At 41.5% G+C, this 22,917-nt stretch overlaps 2 protein-coding genes across 31 annotated transcripts in view; one reads left to right on the plus strand and one right to left on the minus strand.

Moving 5' to 3' along the window:
* Positions 1-325: 325 nt before the first annotated feature.
* LOC129834241 (NADH dehydrogenase [ubiquinone] iron-sulfur protein 3, mitochondrial-like) lies at positions 326-4,976 on the minus strand. Its single transcript, XM_055899028.1, has 7 exons — positions 4,702-4,976; positions 2,969-3,025; positions 2,613-2,710; positions 2,025-2,174; positions 1,765-1,890; positions 941-1,060; positions 326-608 (listed from the first exon to the last, which is right to left on the minus strand). The coding sequence occupies exons 1-7, from the start codon at positions 4,754-4,756 to the stop codon at positions 447-449; spliced, it is 768 nt and encodes a 255-aa protein (XP_055755003.1). The 5' UTR covers positions 4,757-4,976; the 3' UTR covers positions 326-446.
* A 6,908-nt stretch (positions 4,977-11,884) lies between these two features.
* LOC129834242 (CUGBP Elav-like family member 1) overlaps positions 11,885-22,917 on the plus strand; it is a 60,814-nt gene continuing 49,781 nt past the window's right edge. For 5 of the 30 annotated variants that reach the window (XM_055899032.1, XM_055899040.1, XM_055899033.1 and 2 more), the window contains exons 1-2: positions 11,887-12,110; positions 13,629-13,673. The gene's annotated coding sequence lies outside the window, so the exon portion shown is untranslated. Of the gene's footprint in view, positions 12,111-13,628; positions 13,674-22,917 lie in introns of all 30 variants that reach the window. The other 25 variants (XM_055899036.1, XM_055899043.1, XM_055899050.1 and 22 more) reach the window with 12 other exon arrangements.

Genomic DNA, 22,917 nt, shown 5'->3' on the forward strand with positions numbered 1-22,917 from the left:
ATGCCCATAGAGAGAGCTTATAGCATGATGCTAATCGACTCATGAGACATTAAACCTCAACAATATTCAAAATATACAAATCAATTTAATCCAATAATAACATTTAAATAATTTGTGGTCTTGAATATAAAAGTTTAAAAAATTCAATATAACCTGTACGGAACTGCTTTTTAACATGCACACAGTGCCCTCTTTTGGTCTGGTATGGTATGGCGGGTAAGGTCTGTTTCTACTAGTGCTAGTCTACTAGAGTTTAAACATACAGTCAAAATGTAATCTCTACTCAGCACATCCAACTAATGAATAAATATCAAAGACAAACAAATAAATGTTTACCTTTTGTTTTTATTTACATAAATACTTAAGTGGGCTCAAGCGGGACATGGGTCCATCAACAGTACAGTCATTATATATAGGTGTGGGCATTTTATCTCTGGGGTAGATGGTTACTTGTCAGCTGGCTTATCCCCAGCTGGCAGCTCAGGTGCCTTGGCCTCACGGTGGGCTGGGAACACCTCCCATGGGCTGTTCAGGTCAAACTTCCGAAACTCCTGTGAGAGCTCCACAGGCTCTGCCACCACACGCTTCACCTCATCATCATAACGCACCTGAGATGTACCAGATGGACAGAATGAAAAATATGGTAGATACCTGTGGAGGTTGATGATTGTAGGACAGCTCATAATAATGGCTGGAACAGAGCAAATGGAAATGGCATCAAACACATGGAAACCATATATTTGATACCATTCCACTCATTCAGCCATTGCCACGAGCCCGTCCTCCCCAATTAAGGTGCCACCAACCTCCTGTGGTAGATACAACACTTCAGTAATGTGAAGTCACACGTACAGATCTTAGGATAGCATTAGGTTATAATTCGGCCTTTAATGCATGTAAACTACATGGGACATTTCTCAGCATTCACGTCTGACCTTACCTCCACAAATCCAGACAGTGGGAAATCCTTCCTAAATGGATGCCCCTCAAACCCATAATCTGTCAGAATACGTCTCAGGTCAGGGTGGTTGGCGAAGAAAACTCCATACATGTCCCACACCTAATGACAAGCACAAAGCATATAATTTCATAGTGTTGGAAAGGGAGGGTACATTTCTGAAAACTTTCTAAGTTTCCCAGTAAACTACCAGAATTTTGGTAACATTCATGTTGTTTTTATGACATCTAGTGGCCTTTTTGGGTACTTCAGATTATCCAGGTGTCTGTAGTTATATCTGGCCCTCTGTGGGGCCATCAACTTAGTGAATATCATTGTTGTTTAATATATGGGTTTCACACTTATTTTACTATGTCAATATGTATTTGTTATAAATATATGGGCGCCAAACTGCTGGCAGTTGTGAAAAATGTCAATAGTTGGAAAAGTTGCAGAGTTAATTGAAATAATGCCATTGTTGATTAGATGCTCTTTATCAATAATTATATATTTTCTCTTGAACCATATGGCCTCCACTAAAAACTCATGTAGAATACAAACAGATATAAAAATGTATACTATGAAAAAAAAAATGTATTAGAGTATAACTGACCAAAGTTACAATAGATTGCTATAGATTACCTGTTAAATTACCGAAGATTCCAGTAATTTTGGTAAATTACTGCTAGTTTTACAAACCTATCCTTTCATGAGCATTTGCCTTTGGCAGGCAAAACATAAATCCTGAGCTGCCAACACAAAAAAATGGTACAAAATCTTTGAACCCTTCAAGCAAAGCATTCTTACGATGTAACTGTCAGGCTTACCTCCCTCTCATACCAGTTGGCTGCGTTGTGGACTGACACAGAGGAGTCTACTGGGGTGAGCTCGTCGGTGTAGGTCTTTAAACGGATCCGGGAGTTGTAGCGCAGGGAGAGCAGGTTGTACACAATCTATTCACCATCAAATAAAACAGATTTAGGCATATATATATATAAAAAAAAAAAAAACTGAATAGATCAGGGTTCGTCAAAACAATCTGGTTAAATTCTTACTTATGGGGCTGGGGGTATGGAAGGAATGGTACCTCAAAGCGATTCTGGCGGGTGGGAATGTCCACTGCAGTAAGGTCAATCATGTTTCGGAACTGAGCGTTGCTGTGGTCTCTCAGAAAGGTCAACACAGGGACGACCCCGTCAGGATGGATCATCACCTCCAACTCATTGTAACACGTCACCTGAAGATATAACATGCATCCTTGTGAAGCTCATATGCCTTCAAAATGACATTCAATTAGCTATACAAAAACATCAAGCTTTCTAAGAAGGTAAATTAAGATTAAGATTACTTTAGTGGTCAATTGTACACAAGGTCCAACCGAAATTAACTGCTTTTAACCCAAACCCTCAAATTTTTGGAGAGGTTAAGTGCCTTGCTCAAGGACACAATGGCATCTAGGATTTGATACTAGCAACTTTCCGGTTGCCAGCTTAATTCCCAAGTGTGGGCTCCTTTCTAACCTTCTGTGTATTCTCCCAATGTTTTAGATGCACCATACGCATTTAGGATTTACAGTATAGTTTCCCTAAATGGTTGCTCATGGTATGATTGTGTGGATGTCTTCGTGTTGCAGCTAACTGTATTCATTACAGTTGGTGCAATTACATTATCTTACCTGGACTTGCTGCACATATTTAGGAAGCATTTCAGCCACATATTCTCCAAAAGTAGCAAGTTGGTTATGGGTGACCGCATCTTTGGGTCTGACAGTGGCTACATAGAGATGGGCACATGAAATAGATTCAAATAAAAGGAAGAGGCGATACAGTTAATGTTGCACTCAATCATCTATTGTATTCAGTGTCGCAAAGATCACTGACGGAATTGAAAACTAAATGGTTAGATAACTATACTACATTGGGGATGGACTAGGACTTTGCAGATAATCATCAGTATGTTGAACCCGCAATGTGCACCATAAAGACAAATGCCACGGCCTGGGTGAATTCTACTAGACATTGGTATACTCACGTTTTGTTTCAGTAGTCTCGGCTCTCGCGTGCACGAGACATGGGCTTTGATAGGCAACTGTAACATATTACATAAAACAACATTACATACACAATGGCTAGCTAATGTTAAAACAGGTTGGATTACCAGCATGGTCCTCTCCTCTGAGCTAGTTGACTGCTCGCTAACTAGCGGCTAAGTTACTAACACTTTCACGTTACTTGACTCAGTTATGGCTACATAACATTGTCATAACAAAAATATTGCTAATAGATACACTACATGACCAAAAGTATGTGGACACCTGCTCGTCAAACACCTCATTCAAAAATCATAGGCATTAATATGGAGTTGGTCCCTCCCCCATTTGCTGCTATAACAGCCTCCACTCTTCTGGGAAGGCTTTATACTAGATGTTTGAACATTTGCTGCGGGGTCTTGCTTCCATTCAGCCACAAGAGCATTAGGCATGGCTCGCAGTCAGCGTTCCAATTCATCCCAAATGTGTTCAATGGGGTTGAGGTCAGGGCTCTGTGCAGGCCAGTTAAGTTCTTCCACACCAATCTCAACAAACCATTTCTGTATAGACCTCACTTTGTACACAGGGGCATTGTCATCCTGAAATAGGAAAGGGCCTTCACCAAACTGTTGCCAAAGTTGAAAGCACCGAATCATCTAGAATGTCATTGTATGCTGTAGCGTTAAGATTTCCCTTCACTAGAACTAAGGGTCCTAGCCTGAACCAAGAACAGCCCCAGACCATTATTCCTCCTCCACCAAACTTTACAGTTGGCACTATGCATTCGGGCAGGTAGTGTTCTCCTTGCATCTGCCAAACCCAGATTTGTCTGTTGGACTGCCAGATGCTAAAGCGTGATTCATCCCTCCAGAAAACGCGTTTCCACTGCTCCAGAGTCCAATGGCAGTGAGCTTTACACCACTTCAGCCAATGCTTGGCATTGGACATTGTGATGTTAGGCTTGTGTGGCTGCTCGACCATGGAAAACCCATTTCATGAAGCTCCCGACGAACAGTTGTGGTGCTGACATTGCCTCCAGTGGCAGTTTGGAACACGGTAGTGAGTGTTGCAGCCGAGGACAGACGATTTTTACACACTAAAGCACTCGGTGGTCCAGTTCTGTGAGTTTGGGTGGCCTGCCACTTCCCGGCTGAGCCGTTGTTGCTCCTAGACGTTTCCACTTCACAATAACAGCACTTAGTTGACCAGGGCAGCTCTAGCAGACATTTGACGAACTGACAACGGTGCCACGTTGAAAGTCGCTGAGCTCTTCAGTATGGCCATTCTACTGCCAATGTTTGTCTATGGAGAGTGCATGGCTGTGTGCTCGATTTTATACACCTGTCAGCAAAGGGTGGCCGAAATGGCCGAATCCACAAATTTTAAGGGGTGTCCACATACCTTTGTATATATAGTGTATACAAGGCATACATGCCTGTTGGTGTCAGTTTATAACTGACATTACAATGTGCGTTCCAGACGTCGTCTGTTTCAGTCGTACTGCGCAGATAATCAAAATCGGACTTGCGTTCACAAGCTTCTAGATGGGCAGTGACAACTAAAATCCCGACCTGGAACATAACCACTGACTTGCTAGTAAATTTGATGGAAGGTCAAGTGAGAATCGGCCGACTACAGATAGCGCGATCTTAACAATATAAGTACGTTATCATGCACATTAACTAAACATTAAGACAGCATGTTAGTGCACAGTTAACACTCGAAATGTACTTACGATTCAAAGTCCTGCTGAAACCTCCGCGAACAAAACGCACTAACGATGCCGCCATGTTTTTTCAATGACGTAATCCATTTTCTTCTTCTGTTTTTTTTTTTTATTGCACATCCGCATTGTAGAGTAGAAGTTCCCTGGCGGAAATATGCAGATGAGTGCTAGTACGCGCCGATAGGATCTCGCTAGGTCGTATGTCTACGAGCCTGGTTGCTGTTCTCTGTTCAGGTACATTCAACTCCTTGTGGAATGTTAAGAGACTGATATCCAGGGCTACACGTAGTCTGCTGTTGTGAGGCCAGTAGCGGGTACTGCCAAATTCTCTAAAATGGTGGCTTATGGTTGAGAAATTAACATAAAATTCTCTTGTCACAGCTCTGTTAGACATTCCTGCAGTCAGCATGCCAATTGCATGCTCCCTCAACTTATGGCATCTGTGGCATTGTGTTGTGACAAAACTGCACATTTTAAAGTGGCCTTTTGTCCCCAGCATAAGGTGCACCTATGCAATGATCACACGGTTTAGTCAGTTTCTTCATATGCCACACCTGTCAGGTGGAAGGATTATCTCGGCAAAGGAGAAATGCTCACTAACAAGGATGTAAACAAATGTGTGCACACAATTTTATAGAAATAAGCTTTTTGTGCGTATGGAACATTTTATCTTTTATTTCAGCTCATGAAATATGGGATCAACACTTTACATGTTGCGTTTATCTTTTTGTTCAGCATACTTATATACTGTCCTGTGGATATTGTCTCACATTCCTACCGCCAAAAGGACCAACTGCTTAAGTACGTCAACATAAAATTTTATTCAACCTCCTGGTTGAATATCGTGAGAGAACTTTCCTGATTCAAACGCTCATTTCAACATCGGCTTTCCAGACAATTAGGCTACATGTTCACTCCGGTTATGTTTCCATGGATGAAGTATCAATAGCTATTCTTTTATAATAAGTCATTATTTTCCAATATATACAGTGGCGAGAACAAGTATTTGATTCACTGCCGATTTTGCAGGTTTTCCTACTTACAAAGCATGTAGAGGTCTGTAATTTTTATCATATCATAACTTCAACTGTGAGACGGAATCAAAAACAAAAATCCAGAAAATCACTGTTACGCACGCCTCTGAGAAGAGGGAACGCAACTCCCTGCTACAACTCAACTCTCTGAAGTGCAAGAGGTATGGACCGTAGGTGCGAGTAAGGATGACACAAAAGCAGATTTTACCGTTTACTTGGATTTATTTTCTTACACGGTAATATGGGGAAAAGGGGCTGGACGGAACCAAAGCAAAGAAAGTAAATATCAAAGTTCCCCCTCTCCTATCTAACCTGCCTACCCACTTAACTTACCTAACTTAGCACCGTCTGGTGCCCTAACCAAAATACAGGGGGTGGTCCGCCCAGGTCTTACCTAGTGTGCCTAGACAGTAAATATACTACGGGTATATGTATGCCCGCGGGCCTCTTGCCTAAGCACTCCCAAAGTGCCTTCTCCTTCCCCCCTGGGAACAAATGAAGCAGAGTAATTATTAATGATTTCACAAACACAGGACATAGCAAAACTGCTACCAACAACAACAGTACATACCACACTTTCTGATACACAACCAACACTATATCACAATCTAATTTCTTTCACAATCTAATTTCTTTCTCAATCTAATTTCTTTCTCAATCTAATTTCTTTCTCAATCTAATTTCTTTCTCAATCTAATTTCTTTCTCAATCTCCACTCCTTATCTCATCTCTCTCCTCTCTACTACTGGGCAGAACACTGGCTTTTATCTTCAGGTGGCAATGGTGATTAGAGTCAGCTGCTTCTTGACGAGGGGGCGGGGTCAGCTCCAATCACCAATTAGCCTGGGGTTGACCAATCAGCTGGTTGGGGAGTACTTCAGGAAGCCATCTCCTGAAACACACACTCAAATACAAAACAGAACACAGAAACTGGGGAACGTAACAATCACATTGTGATTTTTAAGTAATTAATTTGCATTTTATTGCATGACATAAGTATTTGATACATCAGAAAAGCAGAACTTAATATTTGGTACAGAAACCTTTGTTTGCAATTAAAGAGATCATACGTTTCCTGTAGTTCTTGACCAGGTTTGCACACACTGCAGCAGGGATTTTGGCCCACTCCTCCATACAGACCTTCTCCAGATCCTTCAGGTTTCGGGGCTGTCGCTGGGCAATACGGACTTTCAGCTCCCTCCAAAGATTTTCTATTGGGTTCAGGTCTGGAGACTGGCTAGGCCACTCCAGGACCTTGAGATGTATCTTACGGAGCCACTCCTCATTTGCCCTGGCTGTGTGTTTCGGGTCGTTGTCATGCTGTAAGACCCAGCCACGACCCATCTTCAATGCTCTTACTGAGGGAAGGAGGTTGTTGGCCAAGATCTCACGATACATGGCCCCATCCATCCTCCCCTCAATACGGTGCAGTCGTCCTGTCCCCTTTGCAGAAAAGCATCCCCAAAGAATGATGTTTCCACCTCCATGCTTCACGGTTGGGATGGTGTTCTTGGGGTTGTACTCATCCTTCTTCCTCCAAACACGGCGAGTGGAGTTTAGACCAAAAAGCTCTATTTTTGTCTCATCAGACCACATGACCTGCTCCCATTCCTCCTCTGGATCATCCAGATGGTCATTGGCAAACTTCAGACGGGCCTGGACATGCGCTGGCTTGAGCAGGGGTACCTTGCGTGCGCTGCAGGATTTTAATCCATGACGGCGTAGTGTGTTACTAATGGTTTTCTTTGAGACTGTGATCCCAGCTCTCCTCAGGTCATCGACCAGGTCCTGCCGTGTAGTTCTGGGCTGATCCCTCACCTTCCTCATGATCATTGATGCCCCACGAGGTGAGATCTTGCATGGAGCCCCAAACCGAGGGTGATTGACCGTCAGCTTGAACTTCTTCCATTTTCTAATAATTGCACCAACAGTTGTTGCCTTCTCACCAAGCTGCTTGCCTATTGTCCTGTAGCCCATCCCAGCCTTGTGCAGGTCTACAATTTTATCCCTGATGTCCTTACACAGCTCTCTGGTCTTGGCCATTGTGGAGAGGTTGGAGTCTGTTTGATTGAGTGTGTGGACAGGTGTCTTTTATACAGGTAACGAGTTCAAACAGGTGCAGTTAATACAGGTAATGAGTGGAGAACAGGAGGCCTTCTTAAAGAAAAACTAACAGGTCTGTGAGAGCCTGAATTCTTACTGGTTGGTAGGTGATCAAACACTTATGTCATGCAATAAAATGCTAATTAATTTCTTAAAAATCATACAATGTGATTTTCTGGATTTTTGTTTTAGATTCCATCTCACAGTTGAAGTGTACCTATGATAAAAATTACAGACCTCTACATGCTTTGTAAGTAGGAAAACCTGCTAAATCGGCAGTGTATCAAATACTTGTTCTCCCCACTGTACATAAACACACAGTCAGTGAAATTTGTTACAAACAAAAATTTGCTTAACATTGAAATTGTAATCAAATTTCCTATTAAGGAAGAGAAAATGTTATGTAGAAACATGCTTTTAAATACACCCACCCCACCCCCCCACCCACCTGTCAGTACTTTGATGGGGATTGCATTTTATTATAACCCATGTTCTGATGAGCTGTGATAAAACATTTGAATTATACAATGCACTTGATCCAGTTGAGTAACAAAACAATGTAATAAAGAATAAGCTCAAGGCCAAAAAAGTCTTCAAGAAGAATATGGTTTGTTTTGACAAAGCTCATTTTACAGTTTCTGTAGGAGTGCAATAAAGTATGCTGGCAGCCTCTCAACAATCATAAATGGAACCCCACACCACAGACTTGCTGATGGTACCGCCGAAGCATCTCCAGCTGTGTAGAACAAATTATTACATGTGGTCCGATAGAGGCCAACATCTGACATGCTTCCTCTGGACCCTAGCAGTGTATCTGTAAACAGACCAACAAACTGATGTACAAGTTCGGTAGATAACTAATTCAGTACTAGTGATGATCAGGATAGCCAGCAGTGGCAATCTATGGAAAGCAAAGACTGTCGTTTGCTGGCCAAAGCCACTGACTCACCCGTATGATGTATGCAGCAGCTAGTGTGGCACTGCGACAGCGTCCAGCCTTACAGTGGACATAGACACTGGAGCCCTTTTCCAGGTGACTGAGTGCGAACTCCACTCCTCTATGCAGGTTCTCTAGACTGGGCACCCCGGTCAGGTCCACTGTGCTGAGTCGCAGCTGCGCCACCCCCCCAGCTTTCCACTCCAGTTTCAAAACAAACTAAGCTGTTTCTAGTACAAGTTCACATTTCCTATGATAAAACTCACAAGCCATGTTTCTTACCCGCATGAACATACCAGACATGTCCCTGACCTTGTGTACAAGAGCACCACGAGCTCCTGTTTTTAAATCAGAGGTTCTGTATTTATGTGGCAATTAAGCTACTGTACAAACAGATAGAGTAGGGCGAACCCACCTAGACAGGCTTTTGTTCTCACTCTGCTCTACCACACCTGAATCAGTTTATCAAAATCCTGATGATTAGCAGCTGAGTAGGTAGATTATTGAGCAGAACTGAAATGAGTCCACATCTCTCTCCAAGAGGAGGGTCATTAGATTTCCATAGGAAATAAATCATCAGCTCACCTCAGCTGAGTTGCAGAATAATTTTGTTTCATATTCCTCATTCATGGTTATCACCCGTCTGACATTTTCTGTCCGTGTGACCTTCCTGGTCCCGTCCCTCAAGTCAGTGAGTCAACACAGGAAGGAGTAATGGATGGATTGTTCATTTATTTCCAAAGCTGCAATCATGGGACACACACAGTATGGATGAATGATGAGTAGTCAACTGGATATAAATAGCACCCCCACAGCAATTCGCCATAGATCTGCTGTACAATATACCAACAAAATAACAATGGAAATGTCTATCAAAGTCATTATCATATAGTGGATTCAACAATCCCTAATTCACTATAATAAAAATATATTGTTTCCATGTGTAATCTCATATTCACATCAGAACAAACGATCATCCACTTAAGTATTCAACATATATCAAATGAAGCCGAAAAATCACTCAATGTCACACTCTTGTGGCGAAGAAATACAATACACCTAGAATGTACCATATTTTCCTAAGCAAACAAAACCAGGCCAAAACGCTGCTAGCTGGTGCTCATAAATTTATAAAACATTCTTTATACATTTGTCATAAATTACCTGCACTTATGGGACACACACAGTATAGCTGCATGATGAGTAGTCGACGGGATACAAATAGTACTCCTAAAGAATATGCATTTTCAAGTTAGCTACCAACTTCAAAGAGGGAACTTTAGCAAAAAACCCACATGGCAAACTAAGATTCGGCAAATAACATAAAGAGTGGCTTATTTCACGCCACACCAACAACATTTGTTACTAATAACATACATTACTGATGTAAAAGGTGGATTTTATGATGTAACGATGTCATTTCTATCCCGGGACCTTTCGACTCTCCCACAGCAACTCCATAGAGCTATGGAACACCCAGAATCCCATACCTTTATTACAGAGTGTATTAGACAATGTAAACACAGTAATCCACCAGGAGGTGGAATAATACCCATTTTATGCAGGAATTGAACAATTTAAATATATCGTTACATCTGCACCAGCTGGAAGTAGAAAATAATGTTGATGTCAATTTATTTTTCTCCATTACAAAATCAGTAGCGCGTGCCTGCCAGCTAAAAGTAGTAGACTGGACTGGAGTTCACATAACCAACATTCATCAGCTAGTTACCTCCTTAGTCATTGATTTGAAAGGCAGTGCTTCTCTTTATGCTTCGGGTCTACAGGGTTCCCGAATGGCACAGCTTCTCAGTGCAAGAGGCTTTACTACAGTCCCTGGTTCGAATCCAGGCTGTATCACATCTGGCCGTGATTGGGAGTCCCATTGGGCTGCGCACAATTGGCCCAGCGTCGTCCGGGTTAGGCCGTCATTGTAACTAAGAATGTTCTTACCTTACTTACTTGCCTAGTTAAAGGTGAAATAATTTAAAACAGTATCCTTGCTAACGCGCCAGACACGTTCACACTTAAATTTACAGCGTAGTCAGCACCAATGTTAAAGCAAATTCCAAATCCGAGATAGATGCATGGCCCAAACCAACATCTAAATTACTGGTAGGAAAACGTGTTGTTCCAGAGGTACTATTCAACCTAACAGGCAAATTACCCAGTATATGTGTAATTAACAGGCGAATTACCTAGTATCTGTGCGTTAGAGATGTCAGCGACGAGTGTCTCCTCTCTAACAGGAAGCTCCTATTCAAACTCTCATTAAACAGCTCTGCAAGCGTTATGTAAAAATACGTTCGGTATTTAATAAATGTGGGGTTTCGCTGAACAACTAGCTTAATTTACTCCCGTGACCCCCGGTATGTACTTCCAAAACAAGATACACAAATATTTTACAAGTAACAGGGAAAAACACTCTTCGGCACCTTCAATATATTAAGCTGTCGTAGACTTTCGACTTGTGCATAGCAGTAAGGGTAATGCTATCCGGGATTCTTGGGATGTGAGTGAATAGGCACTCTTTCGATTGCGTGTACATTTTTATTTTGTGAGTAACGAACCTATTTTGTCATTATAACGCTTGCAGAGCTGTCTAGTTTGAATCGGAGCTTACTGAGCCTTGGAGAGGATACATGGCATACTCATCATCATCTTTAAAAGCATATACTGGGGCAGGACCAGCCAGCTGTCAAAACCTGCGAACTATCAGCTGAGAAACATGACCATCTGTGTAATTGCTTCAGCTGCAGTGTTGTACAACCGACTTCTCAGAATTAGTTTCAAATGCTGCTCAAATGTTGTTTTTCCCTTGCACCCGGAGATGGGGCAACTTACATCAAAACACATTGATCAACATAAGTTGAATAGCAACGCAATAATTTTGCAACTGATCATTGAGCTATAAAATAACAGGATGACTACATAACATCCTCCCACGAGAAAGAATCTAGAACGTACCATGTTGTGACACAGGGGACACTTGTTATTCTAAATGGCACAATGGGTCTAAAGGCGACTCGGAAAATGCAAGGAAAGTTGTAAAATATAACGCACATGTACAACAAATATTTTGCTAACGTTGTTTGGTCCAACATTCACTTCAATTAAAAAAACATAATCGACGGTCACACCCCCAATCCCCTGTTTCCGAGAGTTTGATGGTAAATGCAGGAAAGACCGCCATTTTGCAAGATAGAAGTACAAGTCTAAAAGTGAGCTGGTGAAGAAAATAATCGAAATAATAAGCCACCAAACATACACTTAGCAAATACTGATAACACACCGTGTTGGCTAAACACATAGGTAGTCGCATTTAAAGTTAAGACATCACACAGGTAAGTAGGGTTGAAGTAAAATTATTTGCCAGGTAGTTTATCTAGCTATCAAATGTGTTATCCAATGCTAGATAGCGGTGCACATTTGGCTTGTTTATGGATCTGTCAGCTGGCTTAGCAAAGAGGGTCACAAACAACGTGCGTCATTAAACTGCTTTCCAGAAAGCTAGCTATCTATTTGCTAAATGGAACCATTCTTACCCAACAATAAATACAAACTACTAGTGAATACTTTCCAAACACGCAGGGTTCTTATTTTGATAATGTTTGCATTTAGTTAACAGAAGACTGAAATAGCCTGTCAGTGTGCTTATCAACAAGCTAACGTTACTAGTACCACCGAGCCTGGTTCTAAACAGCGAAGTTAGCCTCACACACTACAGCACTTGCTGTTTCACAGAACAGCTACTGTTAGCTACCAAATCTGGTAATATATTGGATTTGATGCTCAATGCACTTGAAATAAACAAGCAAAACATATATTTATTTCTGCTCGCCTAACGTTAGAACAAAAATGGCGAAATAAATAGGCTGGTTAACCGTTTCACAATTCATTTCTAAATGTTGACTCGAGACGATATTCTGAAGTATCTGCTGAATATTTCAAATTTGTACAACCCTTGCATGAGTTACCAGAATAGCTAGTCACGTTCGTTAACTAGCTAAATGAGGGGTGAGGTCTACTTTTCTCGAACGTCTGTCCTCAGGCCACATACGAGTGAGTTGCAACAGTGGCAGTTCAAAAACAGTGTTTGAGGCTTGTGTGCTACGTGTTCTTCAGAGCAACTATTTAAGTTTCCAATGTATAGTAATTATTAGTGTTAGATACCACGACAAAACAAATTATTCTGACTGGTGTCTTCATAAAAGTGACTTAGATGATTCTCTCTGTAGTACACCGGTGAGTCACGCCTACAGTACGCTGTGTCCATATACAATGTTCCCTATTTTCAAATCTATCGTTTTCATACATAAGAATTTAGCTGCCCATTGCAGATGTTATGTGTCTAAATATTTTCTAATGGATGATAACTGGTTCTCTACAAGTTCGTTTGTAGTAATGACTCATTTTATGAGATGGTGTTTGGTCAGACCAGTTGTCATAACCTCACATTATATCTTCATTATGCATACAATATGCAACATAAGTCATGTTTGAAGTATTGCCATTTACAGAAATTGATTGCATACAAATAATGTAGTCTTCATGTCAGTGTCTGGTGCATTGCAATGTGACCTACAGCACTGGTAATGTGCTACACTGGATGGGGGTGGTGGCGGTATGCTTGACAAGTTGAAGGTGGCTTGTGTTAGTTATTCAATGCAGTTGAGTTGTCATGGAGCCATGGTGTCCTCCAAACTGGAGAACTTGACTATTTATGTTAGCAGGTTTAGATCTCAGAAGCAAATAATCAGCCCTGACTCTTGTCTTATTGCTTAAACTGCCAAAAGTGAGAATCAATGGCTGTTATGTCAGTCACACAGATTTGGTCATTTTATGTCTCTATTTGTTAACAGGATAAAGGGGGAAGAACCATTACCTACGTGACAAGCAAACCCAGGGTAAGTCATCAGGCTAGTCATTCTCAGACAATCTTCTCTCTGTCATCTACTGCTTAGAGGCATCCTCAAAGTCATTTTAAGTAATGGGCTCAGCTGGCTTAAAATGGTTTTCAGAGAGTTGTAGTAGTAGCCTTTGGGTCACTGAAACAATATGGCTATTTCAATGCCTTGATGCAGGGCAAGTAGGCTATTAAGTCATGGCCAGAGATTCATTTTCATCATATGGGCAGAAAAGGCACAAGCGGTTCTAAACATAATTACCCGTCGTAGCCTTCTTATGGCCAAATTGAAATGTTTCTAACAGAATAAATATAAAAAGCAAATACATGAGAGGACTTTGGAGGGACATTATCAGACCAAAGGTGAGGACACAACAGCTCACCTGACACAAGGCTGAATCCAAACATTACACTTTTGATTGTATGTGCATTTTACATTTACTGTACTTCACCGCATTTGCCAATAATGAAATCTGAAAATACTCTGAATATTCTTCATTTGTTGCTGAATATATTAATTGAAATGTTGAGGTAGGTGCAACAAGAATAAACAATTTTAAGGGTTTGAATGAGAGGTCTAACTGGTTTCTCCAAGTGGCCACACACCTTGCTAAACTGTTCCTAAGTAATTTCAATGCACTTTCATGACTCAAGGAGAAGAGCCTTTGACTATAAGGCACTTTGCTTTTAGCTCTCCTAGCTTAACGATTGAGGAACTGAAGCATACACACTTGTAGTTTTTTGTTTGGAACACCCATCACACAATTAATATTGTTTACACATTCCAAAAACATTATTTTATAAATCCCAATATGGGTCAGGTGGGAATCATTTGAAACGCATTCTATTGCCAAAATGTTCTGCTAAGCTATAAAATACGATCTTACTTTGTTCGGTTTTCACAAGGCACTTCAGACAAACAAATTGTAATTTTGGTGCTTATATAATTGAGTCGTGAGTGCATTCAAGTGCTTGTACCTGGGAATAAAAATGGCATGCCCATACTCCATTATTTCACAATAATGCTTTGCATCCCCCCAATGGTCCAAATGTGGAATCCGTACCATCATATTCTGAGCTAGCCATTAAAAAAGTATGGTCCACAGATCTAAGTGAATCCGAACAACCCTTTAACTGGAACAGAATATGGAAAAATATGACCTTGGCGTCCTGAAATCCAAACCATCAATTGTATACATTTAAAGTTTGTTCAGACAGTATTTCACACAAAGGAAAACTTATGACGAAATTGGCCCAACTGTTCACTGTGTCCCGTAAATCCAGTAAGCACATTCCTTCATATGATGTAGAAGTGCCATGCAGTTAAGCTTCTTGGGAGGAAGTGCATGAATGTAAATATGAAATGCGTTGCATCTTCTATGTTACTTAACAATGACAGCTCCTTCAATCTCTGTCAGAGACAATTATTGCTGGCAGGCAGCACTGCCGCAAAACAAATGTTGGCTCTTTGATGACAAACAGCCAACTCTCAAATCGCCAGTCGATACAGTTACTGTTAGGAGTTATAACATTTGAATTATTGGCGGTGAGAATGAATGGTGCTAGTCAAGGAACAATTGAGGCCTGGACATACTTGACTCTGTAAAGAATAATCTCCGCTAAAGCCCAACACATACATACAAACAAAATATACACTCAGTGGACAGTTTATTAGGTAAACGTTCACAAAAATGGTTCGCTCCTACAGATAGTGAGTCACGTGGCCGTGCTTGCTCTTGCATACCAACTTTATTATTGCAAAATCATGTTATCAATATGATTTCTCTATATATTCATACTTTTTAATTGTTTTGCTTTAGCGTGGCAGCCTGCGGTATAAACTGTGTAAATTTATATGAATATCATACGGACCCCCACAAAAAAAGACAAAGCAAGTAAAAAGTTGTTAAAAAAAAAAAAAAAGAAGTGCGTTCAAGTGTGTGTTCTGCGGCCAATTTTTGGGGGTAGTTTGTATTCCAGCTTTATTGTTAACCTACCTGCGTTATGTTGCACCATAAGGCTGGGATACAAACCACAAAAAATTATTGGCTGCAGGACACGTTCTTGAATGCACTTTTTTTCTTTTTTTTTAACAGTTAGCACTATCACTTAAGTTTTAAAACAGTTGGATTGATTGTTGATTTAATCAGTAGAAAAACTTTTTTTTTGCCATGAGATCTTGTGGTGACAAGTTGCAGAGGTGTTGTTGTGCCTTTGTTGTTGAGGCAATTAGCCAGCAACATATATGACATTGGAAAGTTTCCATATGTCACACTAATATGGATTTTACACACTTGTGCTTGTTTTTATAAACCCTTTGTTCCTGTAACTGTGGTGTCCACATTTGTAATGGTAATGATAATAATGTTATGAACTATAACAAAAGCCTACACCATTGCAAGAAATGGTTGTGTATGAGGCCTTAGATTTAGACTGAGTGCTGTATTTCCTTTTGCATCATGATTTGTCAACATGTTTTAGATGCCATTTTGAAAGAGAGACACAAAGGTGTTATGGAGTAAATCAACGTCTGAGTGAGGGTAGATGACTGCTCTTGGCTGAATTTTCACATAGGTGTGACACACCCCCTCGTTTTATGTCAAAAGGAATGAAAAAATACAAGAAAATACTTAATATTTTCTTTCCCACTGACCAGTCTCAGAGAAAATACAGTGCATAAAGAAAGTATTCACACCCCTTGACTTTTCCATATTTTGTTGTTACAGCCTGAATTTAAAATGGATTAAATAGAGACATTGTGTCACTGGCCTACACACAATACCCCATCATTTCAAAGTGGGATTGTTTTTTGAAAATTTTAAAAATGAATTAAAACTGAAATGTCTTGATTCAATAAGTATGCAACCCCTTTGCTATGCCAAGCCTAAATAAGTTCAGGAGTAAAAATGTGCTTAACAATGCACGTAATAAGTTGCATGGACTCTGTGTGCAATAATAGTGTTTAACATGATTTTTGAATGACTACCTTAGCACTGTACCCCCATACATACAATTATCTGCAAGGTCCCTCAGTAAATTTCAAACACGGATTCACCCCACAAAACCAGGGAGGTTTTCCAATGCCTCGCAATGAAGGGCACCTATTGGTTGATGGTCTAAAAATGTAAAAAAAATAAAAGCCGACATTGAATATCCCTTAGAGCATGGTGAAGTTATTAATTGCACTTTGGATGGTGTATCAATACACCCAGTCACTACAAAGATACAGGTGTCATTCCTAACTCAGTTGTCGGAGAGGAAGGAAACCTCTCAGGGATTTTACCAAGAGGCCAAAGGTGATTTTTAAAACAATTAGAGTTCAATGGCTGTGATTGGAGTACTGAGCATGGATCAACAACATTGTAGTTACTCCACAATACTAACCTAATTGACAAAGGGAAAAGAAGGAAACCTGGACAGAATAAAAAGGCCAAATCTACACTGTAGTTGCTTACCAAGAAGCTTTTGAATGTTGAGTTAAATCTACTTGAAAATCTATGGCTTGGGCGGTTTCCAGATTGTCATACCTTGTATTGTGCCATATTGGGATATTCTGTAATGCCAGCACTGGACACAAGGGGGCGCTGTTTTCAAAACATAATACTCTGTTATCCGAAGGTTAGCAATGCTAACAAGTACATGTAAAATCCTACAGAGAATGCTAAAATGCTGACCTAACGTATTCAAGTTACTCAAATGCTACACAGTTTGCTGCACGCACTAAACAAATAACCAGCAGTCTCTTATCGTTGTGTGCTTGTGAACAAACACCACGTGACTGGACTACCGTATACTTTATAATAATGTGACAGGTGCTGCAGGTAGCCTAGTGGTTAGAGCATTGGGCCAGTAACCGAAAGGTTGCTAGATTTGAATCCCCGAGCTGACAGGGTAAAAATCTGTCGTTAACCCACTGTTCCTAGGCCGTCATTGTAAATAAGAATTTGTTCTTAACTGACTTGCCTAGTTAAATAAAGGTTACACACACACACCACACTGACCAAAAATATATTTTGTTAGCATTTACGTATGTTCCATTACAAGTAAAACATAATCAAAACCTATTTCTTTCACTTACTTGCTGTGCTGTTTCGTTTGTTTGTTCAGTCGTTTTCATTCTCAACCAGGATTTCTATGGAACCCCATTTGGGTCTTTTCGTGTCAAAAAATATACACGTCAAATAACACAACATCTGTAGGCAAACCGAAAATTCCACTATTGTCCCTAATCCTTATTGTGGCTAGCTTCACAACACATAACCTGGTCCGGTCGAGCCTCACTAGCCAGATGACGCTAGCTGGCTGCTTATAACGTTAGCTTTGGGCAACAGGGTTAAGTAGCTGGCTAGCTATTTATTTTCATGATCCAAAGTTCAATTTCAATAGGGGAACAACAAGTGGCAACCTAGCTAATACTTACTCACAAGGATTCCTGTATCATTGCTACGAATAATGAACATAGCTGCAGTTTCTACTGGTCATTGTTTTCAGGCTGGTTGTGTTGGAGCTAGCTAGGTACCAAGCTAAAGCTAACTACCCCAGAAGTTGCGGTCGAAATAAATTATGCCTTATTACCTACGTGGTATTGTAGACATATCGTTCGTGGCTGGTGTTTGCTTGTTTGCAGACTTTTTTTTGTACATATTTGACAGTGTTATTGTAACTTTTTTGACACGCAAAGACCCAAATGGCGTTACATAGTATGTATGTCGTGAAGCTAATAGCAGTGACGCTATTACTGTGTAACTCCGGTAGGGCAACATCTGAAGAATGGCGCTCTTGGTAGTGTGTACCGGTGCTCGACCAGTCGGCGAAAGCCAACATCACCCACAACAGAGAGCGGTTGATTGTCAAGGGCAATGAATTCCATTATCTTGGCTTTAATGGATTTTGCCTTTGAGTTGTGTCGCTGAAATGTTCTCTTTCAAATGACTGCTCAACTTGTTGACTGGTTGATCCACACAGCAGACATTGTGAGGGCTAGGTTAGGAATGCTCTGTTGCACGTGTAGCTCAACATTTTACGTGGCGTTATTACGTCATGTACCTATATAGGTATGCACGGTAGGTTTGACTTTTTATTTTATTTTTTATTTTTTTTACATCGGCTAGACATTGGGCCGATACGATGTTGGCATTTTTAGCTAATATCGTCCGATTCCGATATGTTGACCGATTTTTATATTGTGCATCTCTAATATTTGCATATCACTTGTGAATGATTCCCAGCTTAAGGCAAGAACCAGCGCATGTTTTTTTGGGTGACTTTTTCCAATCGTAGTCGTACATCTCATGTAGCTTAGCCCATAGGCCTATATATTTTGATAAGATTTGTATCACAACTAAAGTGGCCAAATAACTACTTAAAATGAAACACATTAATCCGCTTTACAACTGGTATAGAGCCTAACTGGCATACTATACACACGTTTGTGGAAGATCATTTTCACCATTAAAAATGCACCTTTTTATAATAAAATCATTACATGAATAATTACATTTGATCACTTTTGAGAGTTGTGTTTTCCTGTTATGGAAGATTCACGCCTATAGTCTACTGCCATGTGCGCACTGCTGCGCTTATAATGTGACGAAATGGCATAATAGTTTATCAACAATTTAAGCAAAACGTTCTCATTTGTTGTCAGGCTCATTGCTTAAAACATTTTTTGATGCTAGTGGCTGTATTATTGGGATCTATCGCATCCCACAACTGTCCCAGACTATATTTGGAATATGTATTTCTCGCATAGAATAGATCAACTTTTGTACTATGGGGGATAGTAGATTGACCAAGACTAGTGCTTTTGCTGTTCATTAGGCCTACTCATCTTGTTGGCTGACAAAGTAAATGTGGACAATTCTTCCAATTTCTTCAATATGTACCTCGGAATTGGATAAGGACACGTGCAGTTTCATTCCCGATTTTTCGGTCTTCACTTGTAGCCTGTGCGAAAGACCCGATCACATGACGGAGAGCCATGTGAGTGAGAGGTGCTTTGGTGTGCAGCCGGGAGAAGGGAATTATCATTTTAAAATTCAACTTAAAGGCACAACAGCCACTGGCCACAAAAGGAATGAATTTTTTGTTTGTACTTGTCAAATTGTGAATGAGACTGAAGTGTGTACAGCATAAGCAAAAAAAAAAAGCAGAGCTCATGCCTTTCATGCAACTTTTATCAAATCATCATTAGTCGCAGTATGCAGCCTTACAATTTATTTTATTTTTTATTTTATTTCACCTTTTATTTAACCAGGTAGGCTAGTTGAGAACAAGTTCTCATTTGCAACTGCGACCTGGCCAAGATAAAGCATAGCAGTGTGAACAGACAACAACACAGAGTTACACATGGAGTAAACAATAAACAGGTCAATAACATGGTAGAAAAAAAAGAGAATCTATATACAATGTGTGCAAAAGGCATGAGGTAGGCAACAAATCGAATAATTACAATTTAGCAGATTAACACTGGAGTGATAAATCATCAGATGATCATGTGCAAGAAGAGATACTGGTGTGCAAAAGAGCAGAAAAGTAAATAAATAAAAGCAGTATGGGGGGTGAGGTAGGTAAATTGGGTGGGTAGTTTACAGATGGACTATGTACAGCTGCAGCGATCGGTTAGCTGCTCGGATAGCAGATTTTAAGTTGTTGAGGGAGATAAAAGTCTCCAACTTCAGAGATTTTTGCAATACGTTCCAGTCGCAGGCAGCAGAGAACTGGAAGGAAAGGCGTCCAAATGAGGTTTTGGCTTTAGGGATGATCAGTGAGATACACCTGCTGGAGCGCGTGCTACGGGTGGGAGTAGCTATCATGACCAGTGAACTGAGATAAGGCGGCACTTTACCTAGCATAGCCTTGTAGATGACCTGGAGCCAGTGGGTCTGACGACGAACATGTATCGAGGGCCAGCCGACTAGGGCATACAGGTCGCAGTGGTGGGTCGTATAAGGTGCTTTAGTAACAAAACGGATGGCACTGTGATAAACTGCATCCAGTTTGCTGAGTAGAGTATTGGAAGCTATTTTGTAGATGACATCGCCGAAGTCGAGGATCGGTAGGATAGTCAGTTTTACTAGGGTAAGTTTGGCGGCGTGAGTGAAGGAGGCTTTGTTCCGGAATAGAAAGCCGATTCTAGATTTAATTTTGGATTGGAGATGTTTGATATGAGTCTGGAAGGAGAGTTTACAGTCTAGCCAGACACCTAGGTATTTGTAGGTGTCCACATATTCTAGGTCGGAACCGTCCAGGGTGGTGATGCTAGTCGGGCGTGCGGGTGCAGGCAGCGAACGGTTGAAAAGCATGCATTTGGTTTTACTAGCGTTTAAGAGCAGTTGGAGGCCACGGAAGGAGTGTTGTATGGCATTGAAGCTCGTTTGGAGGTTAGATAGCACAGTGTCCAAGGAAGGGCCGGAAGTATACAGAATGGTGTCGTCTGCGTAGAGGTGGATCAGGGAATCTTCCGCAGCAAGAGCAACATCATTGATGTATACAGAGAAAAGAGTCGGCCCGAGAATTGAACCCTGTGGTACCCCCACAGAGGCTGCCAGAGGACCGGACAACATACCCTCCGATTTGACACACTGAACTCTGTCTGCAAAGTAGTTGGTGAACCAGGCAAGGCAGTCATTAGAAAAAACGAGGCTACTGAGTCTGCCGATAAGAATATGGTGATTGACAGAGTCGAAAGTCTTGGCCAGGTCGATGAAGACGGCTGCACAGTAATGTCTTTTATCGATGGCGGTTATGACATCGTTTAGTACCTTGAGCGTGGCTGAGGTGCACCCGTGACCGGCTCGGAAACCGGATTGCACAGCGGAGAAGGTACGGTGGGATTCGAGATGGTCAGTGATCTGTTTGTTGACTTGGCTTTCGAAGACCTTAGCTAGGCAGGGCAGGATGGATATAGGTCTGTAACAGTTTGGGTCCAGGGTGTCTCCCCCTTTGAAGAGGGGGATGACCGCGGCAGCTTTCCAATCCTTGGGGATCTCAGATGATACGAAGGAGAGGTTGAACAGGCTGGTAATAGGGGGTGCGACAATGGCGGCGGACAGTTTCAGAAATAGGGGGTCCAGATTGTCAAGCCCAGCTGATTTGTATGGGTCCAGGTTTTTCAGCTCTTTCAGAACATCTGCTATCTGGATATGGGTAAAGGAGAAGCTGGGGAGGCTTGGGCGAGTAGCAGCGGGGGGGGCGGGGCTGTTGGCCAAGGTTGGAGTCGCCAGGAGGAAGGCATGGCCGGCCATTGAGAAATGTTTGTTGAAGTTTTCGATTATCACGGACTTATCAGTGGTGACCGTGTTACCTAGCCTCAGTGCAGTGGGCATCTGGGAGGAGGTGCTCTTGTTTTCCATGGACTTTACAGTATCCCAGAACTTTTTGGAGTTAGAGCTACAGGATGCAAATTTCTGCTTGAAAAAGCTGGCCTTTGCTTTCCTGACTGACTGCGTGTATTGGTTCCTGACTTCCCTGAACAGTTGCATATCGCGGGGGCTCTTCGATGCTATTGCAGTTCGCCACAGGATGTTTTTGTGCTGGTCGAGGGCAGTCAGGTCTGGAGTGAACCAAGGGCTATATCTGTTCTTGGTTCTGCATTTTTTGAACGGAGCATGCTTGTCTAATATGGTGAGGAAGTAACTTTTAAAGAATGAGCAGGCATCCTCAACTGACGGGATGAGGTCAATATCCTTCCAGGGTACCCGGGCCAGGTCGATTAGAAAGGCCTGCTCGCAGAAGTGTTTTAGGGAGCGTTTGACAGTGATGAGGGGTGGTCGTTTGACCGCGGACCCGTGGCGGATACAGGCAATGAGGCAGTGATCGCTGAGATCTTGATTGAAGACAGCAGGGGTGTATTTGGAGGGTAAGTTGGTCAGGATAATGTCTATTAGGGTGCCCATGTTTACGGATTTAGGGTTGTATCTGGTGGGTTCCTTGATGATTTGTGTGAGATTGAGGGCATCAAGCTTAGATTGTAGGACTGCCGGGGTGTTAAGCATATCCCAGTTTAGGTCACCTAACAGAACAAACTCTGAAGCTAGATGGGGAGCGATCAATTCACAGATGGTGTCCAGGGCACAGCTGGGAGCTGAGGGGGGTCAGTAGCAGGCGGCAACAGTGAGAGACTTATTTCTGGAGAGATTAATTTTTAAAATTAGAAGTTCGAACTGTTTGGGCATAGACCTGGAAAGTATGACAGAACTTTGCAGGCTATCTCTGCAGTAGATTGCAACTCCTCCCCCTTTGGC

This window comes from Salvelinus fontinalis, chromosome 35 (assembly GCF_029448725.1).
Source record: "Salvelinus fontinalis isolate EN_2023a chromosome 35, ASM2944872v1, whole genome shotgun sequence".
In the NCBI taxonomy this organism is placed as follows: domain Eukaryota; kingdom Metazoa; phylum Chordata; class Actinopteri; order Salmoniformes; family Salmonidae; genus Salvelinus; species Salvelinus fontinalis.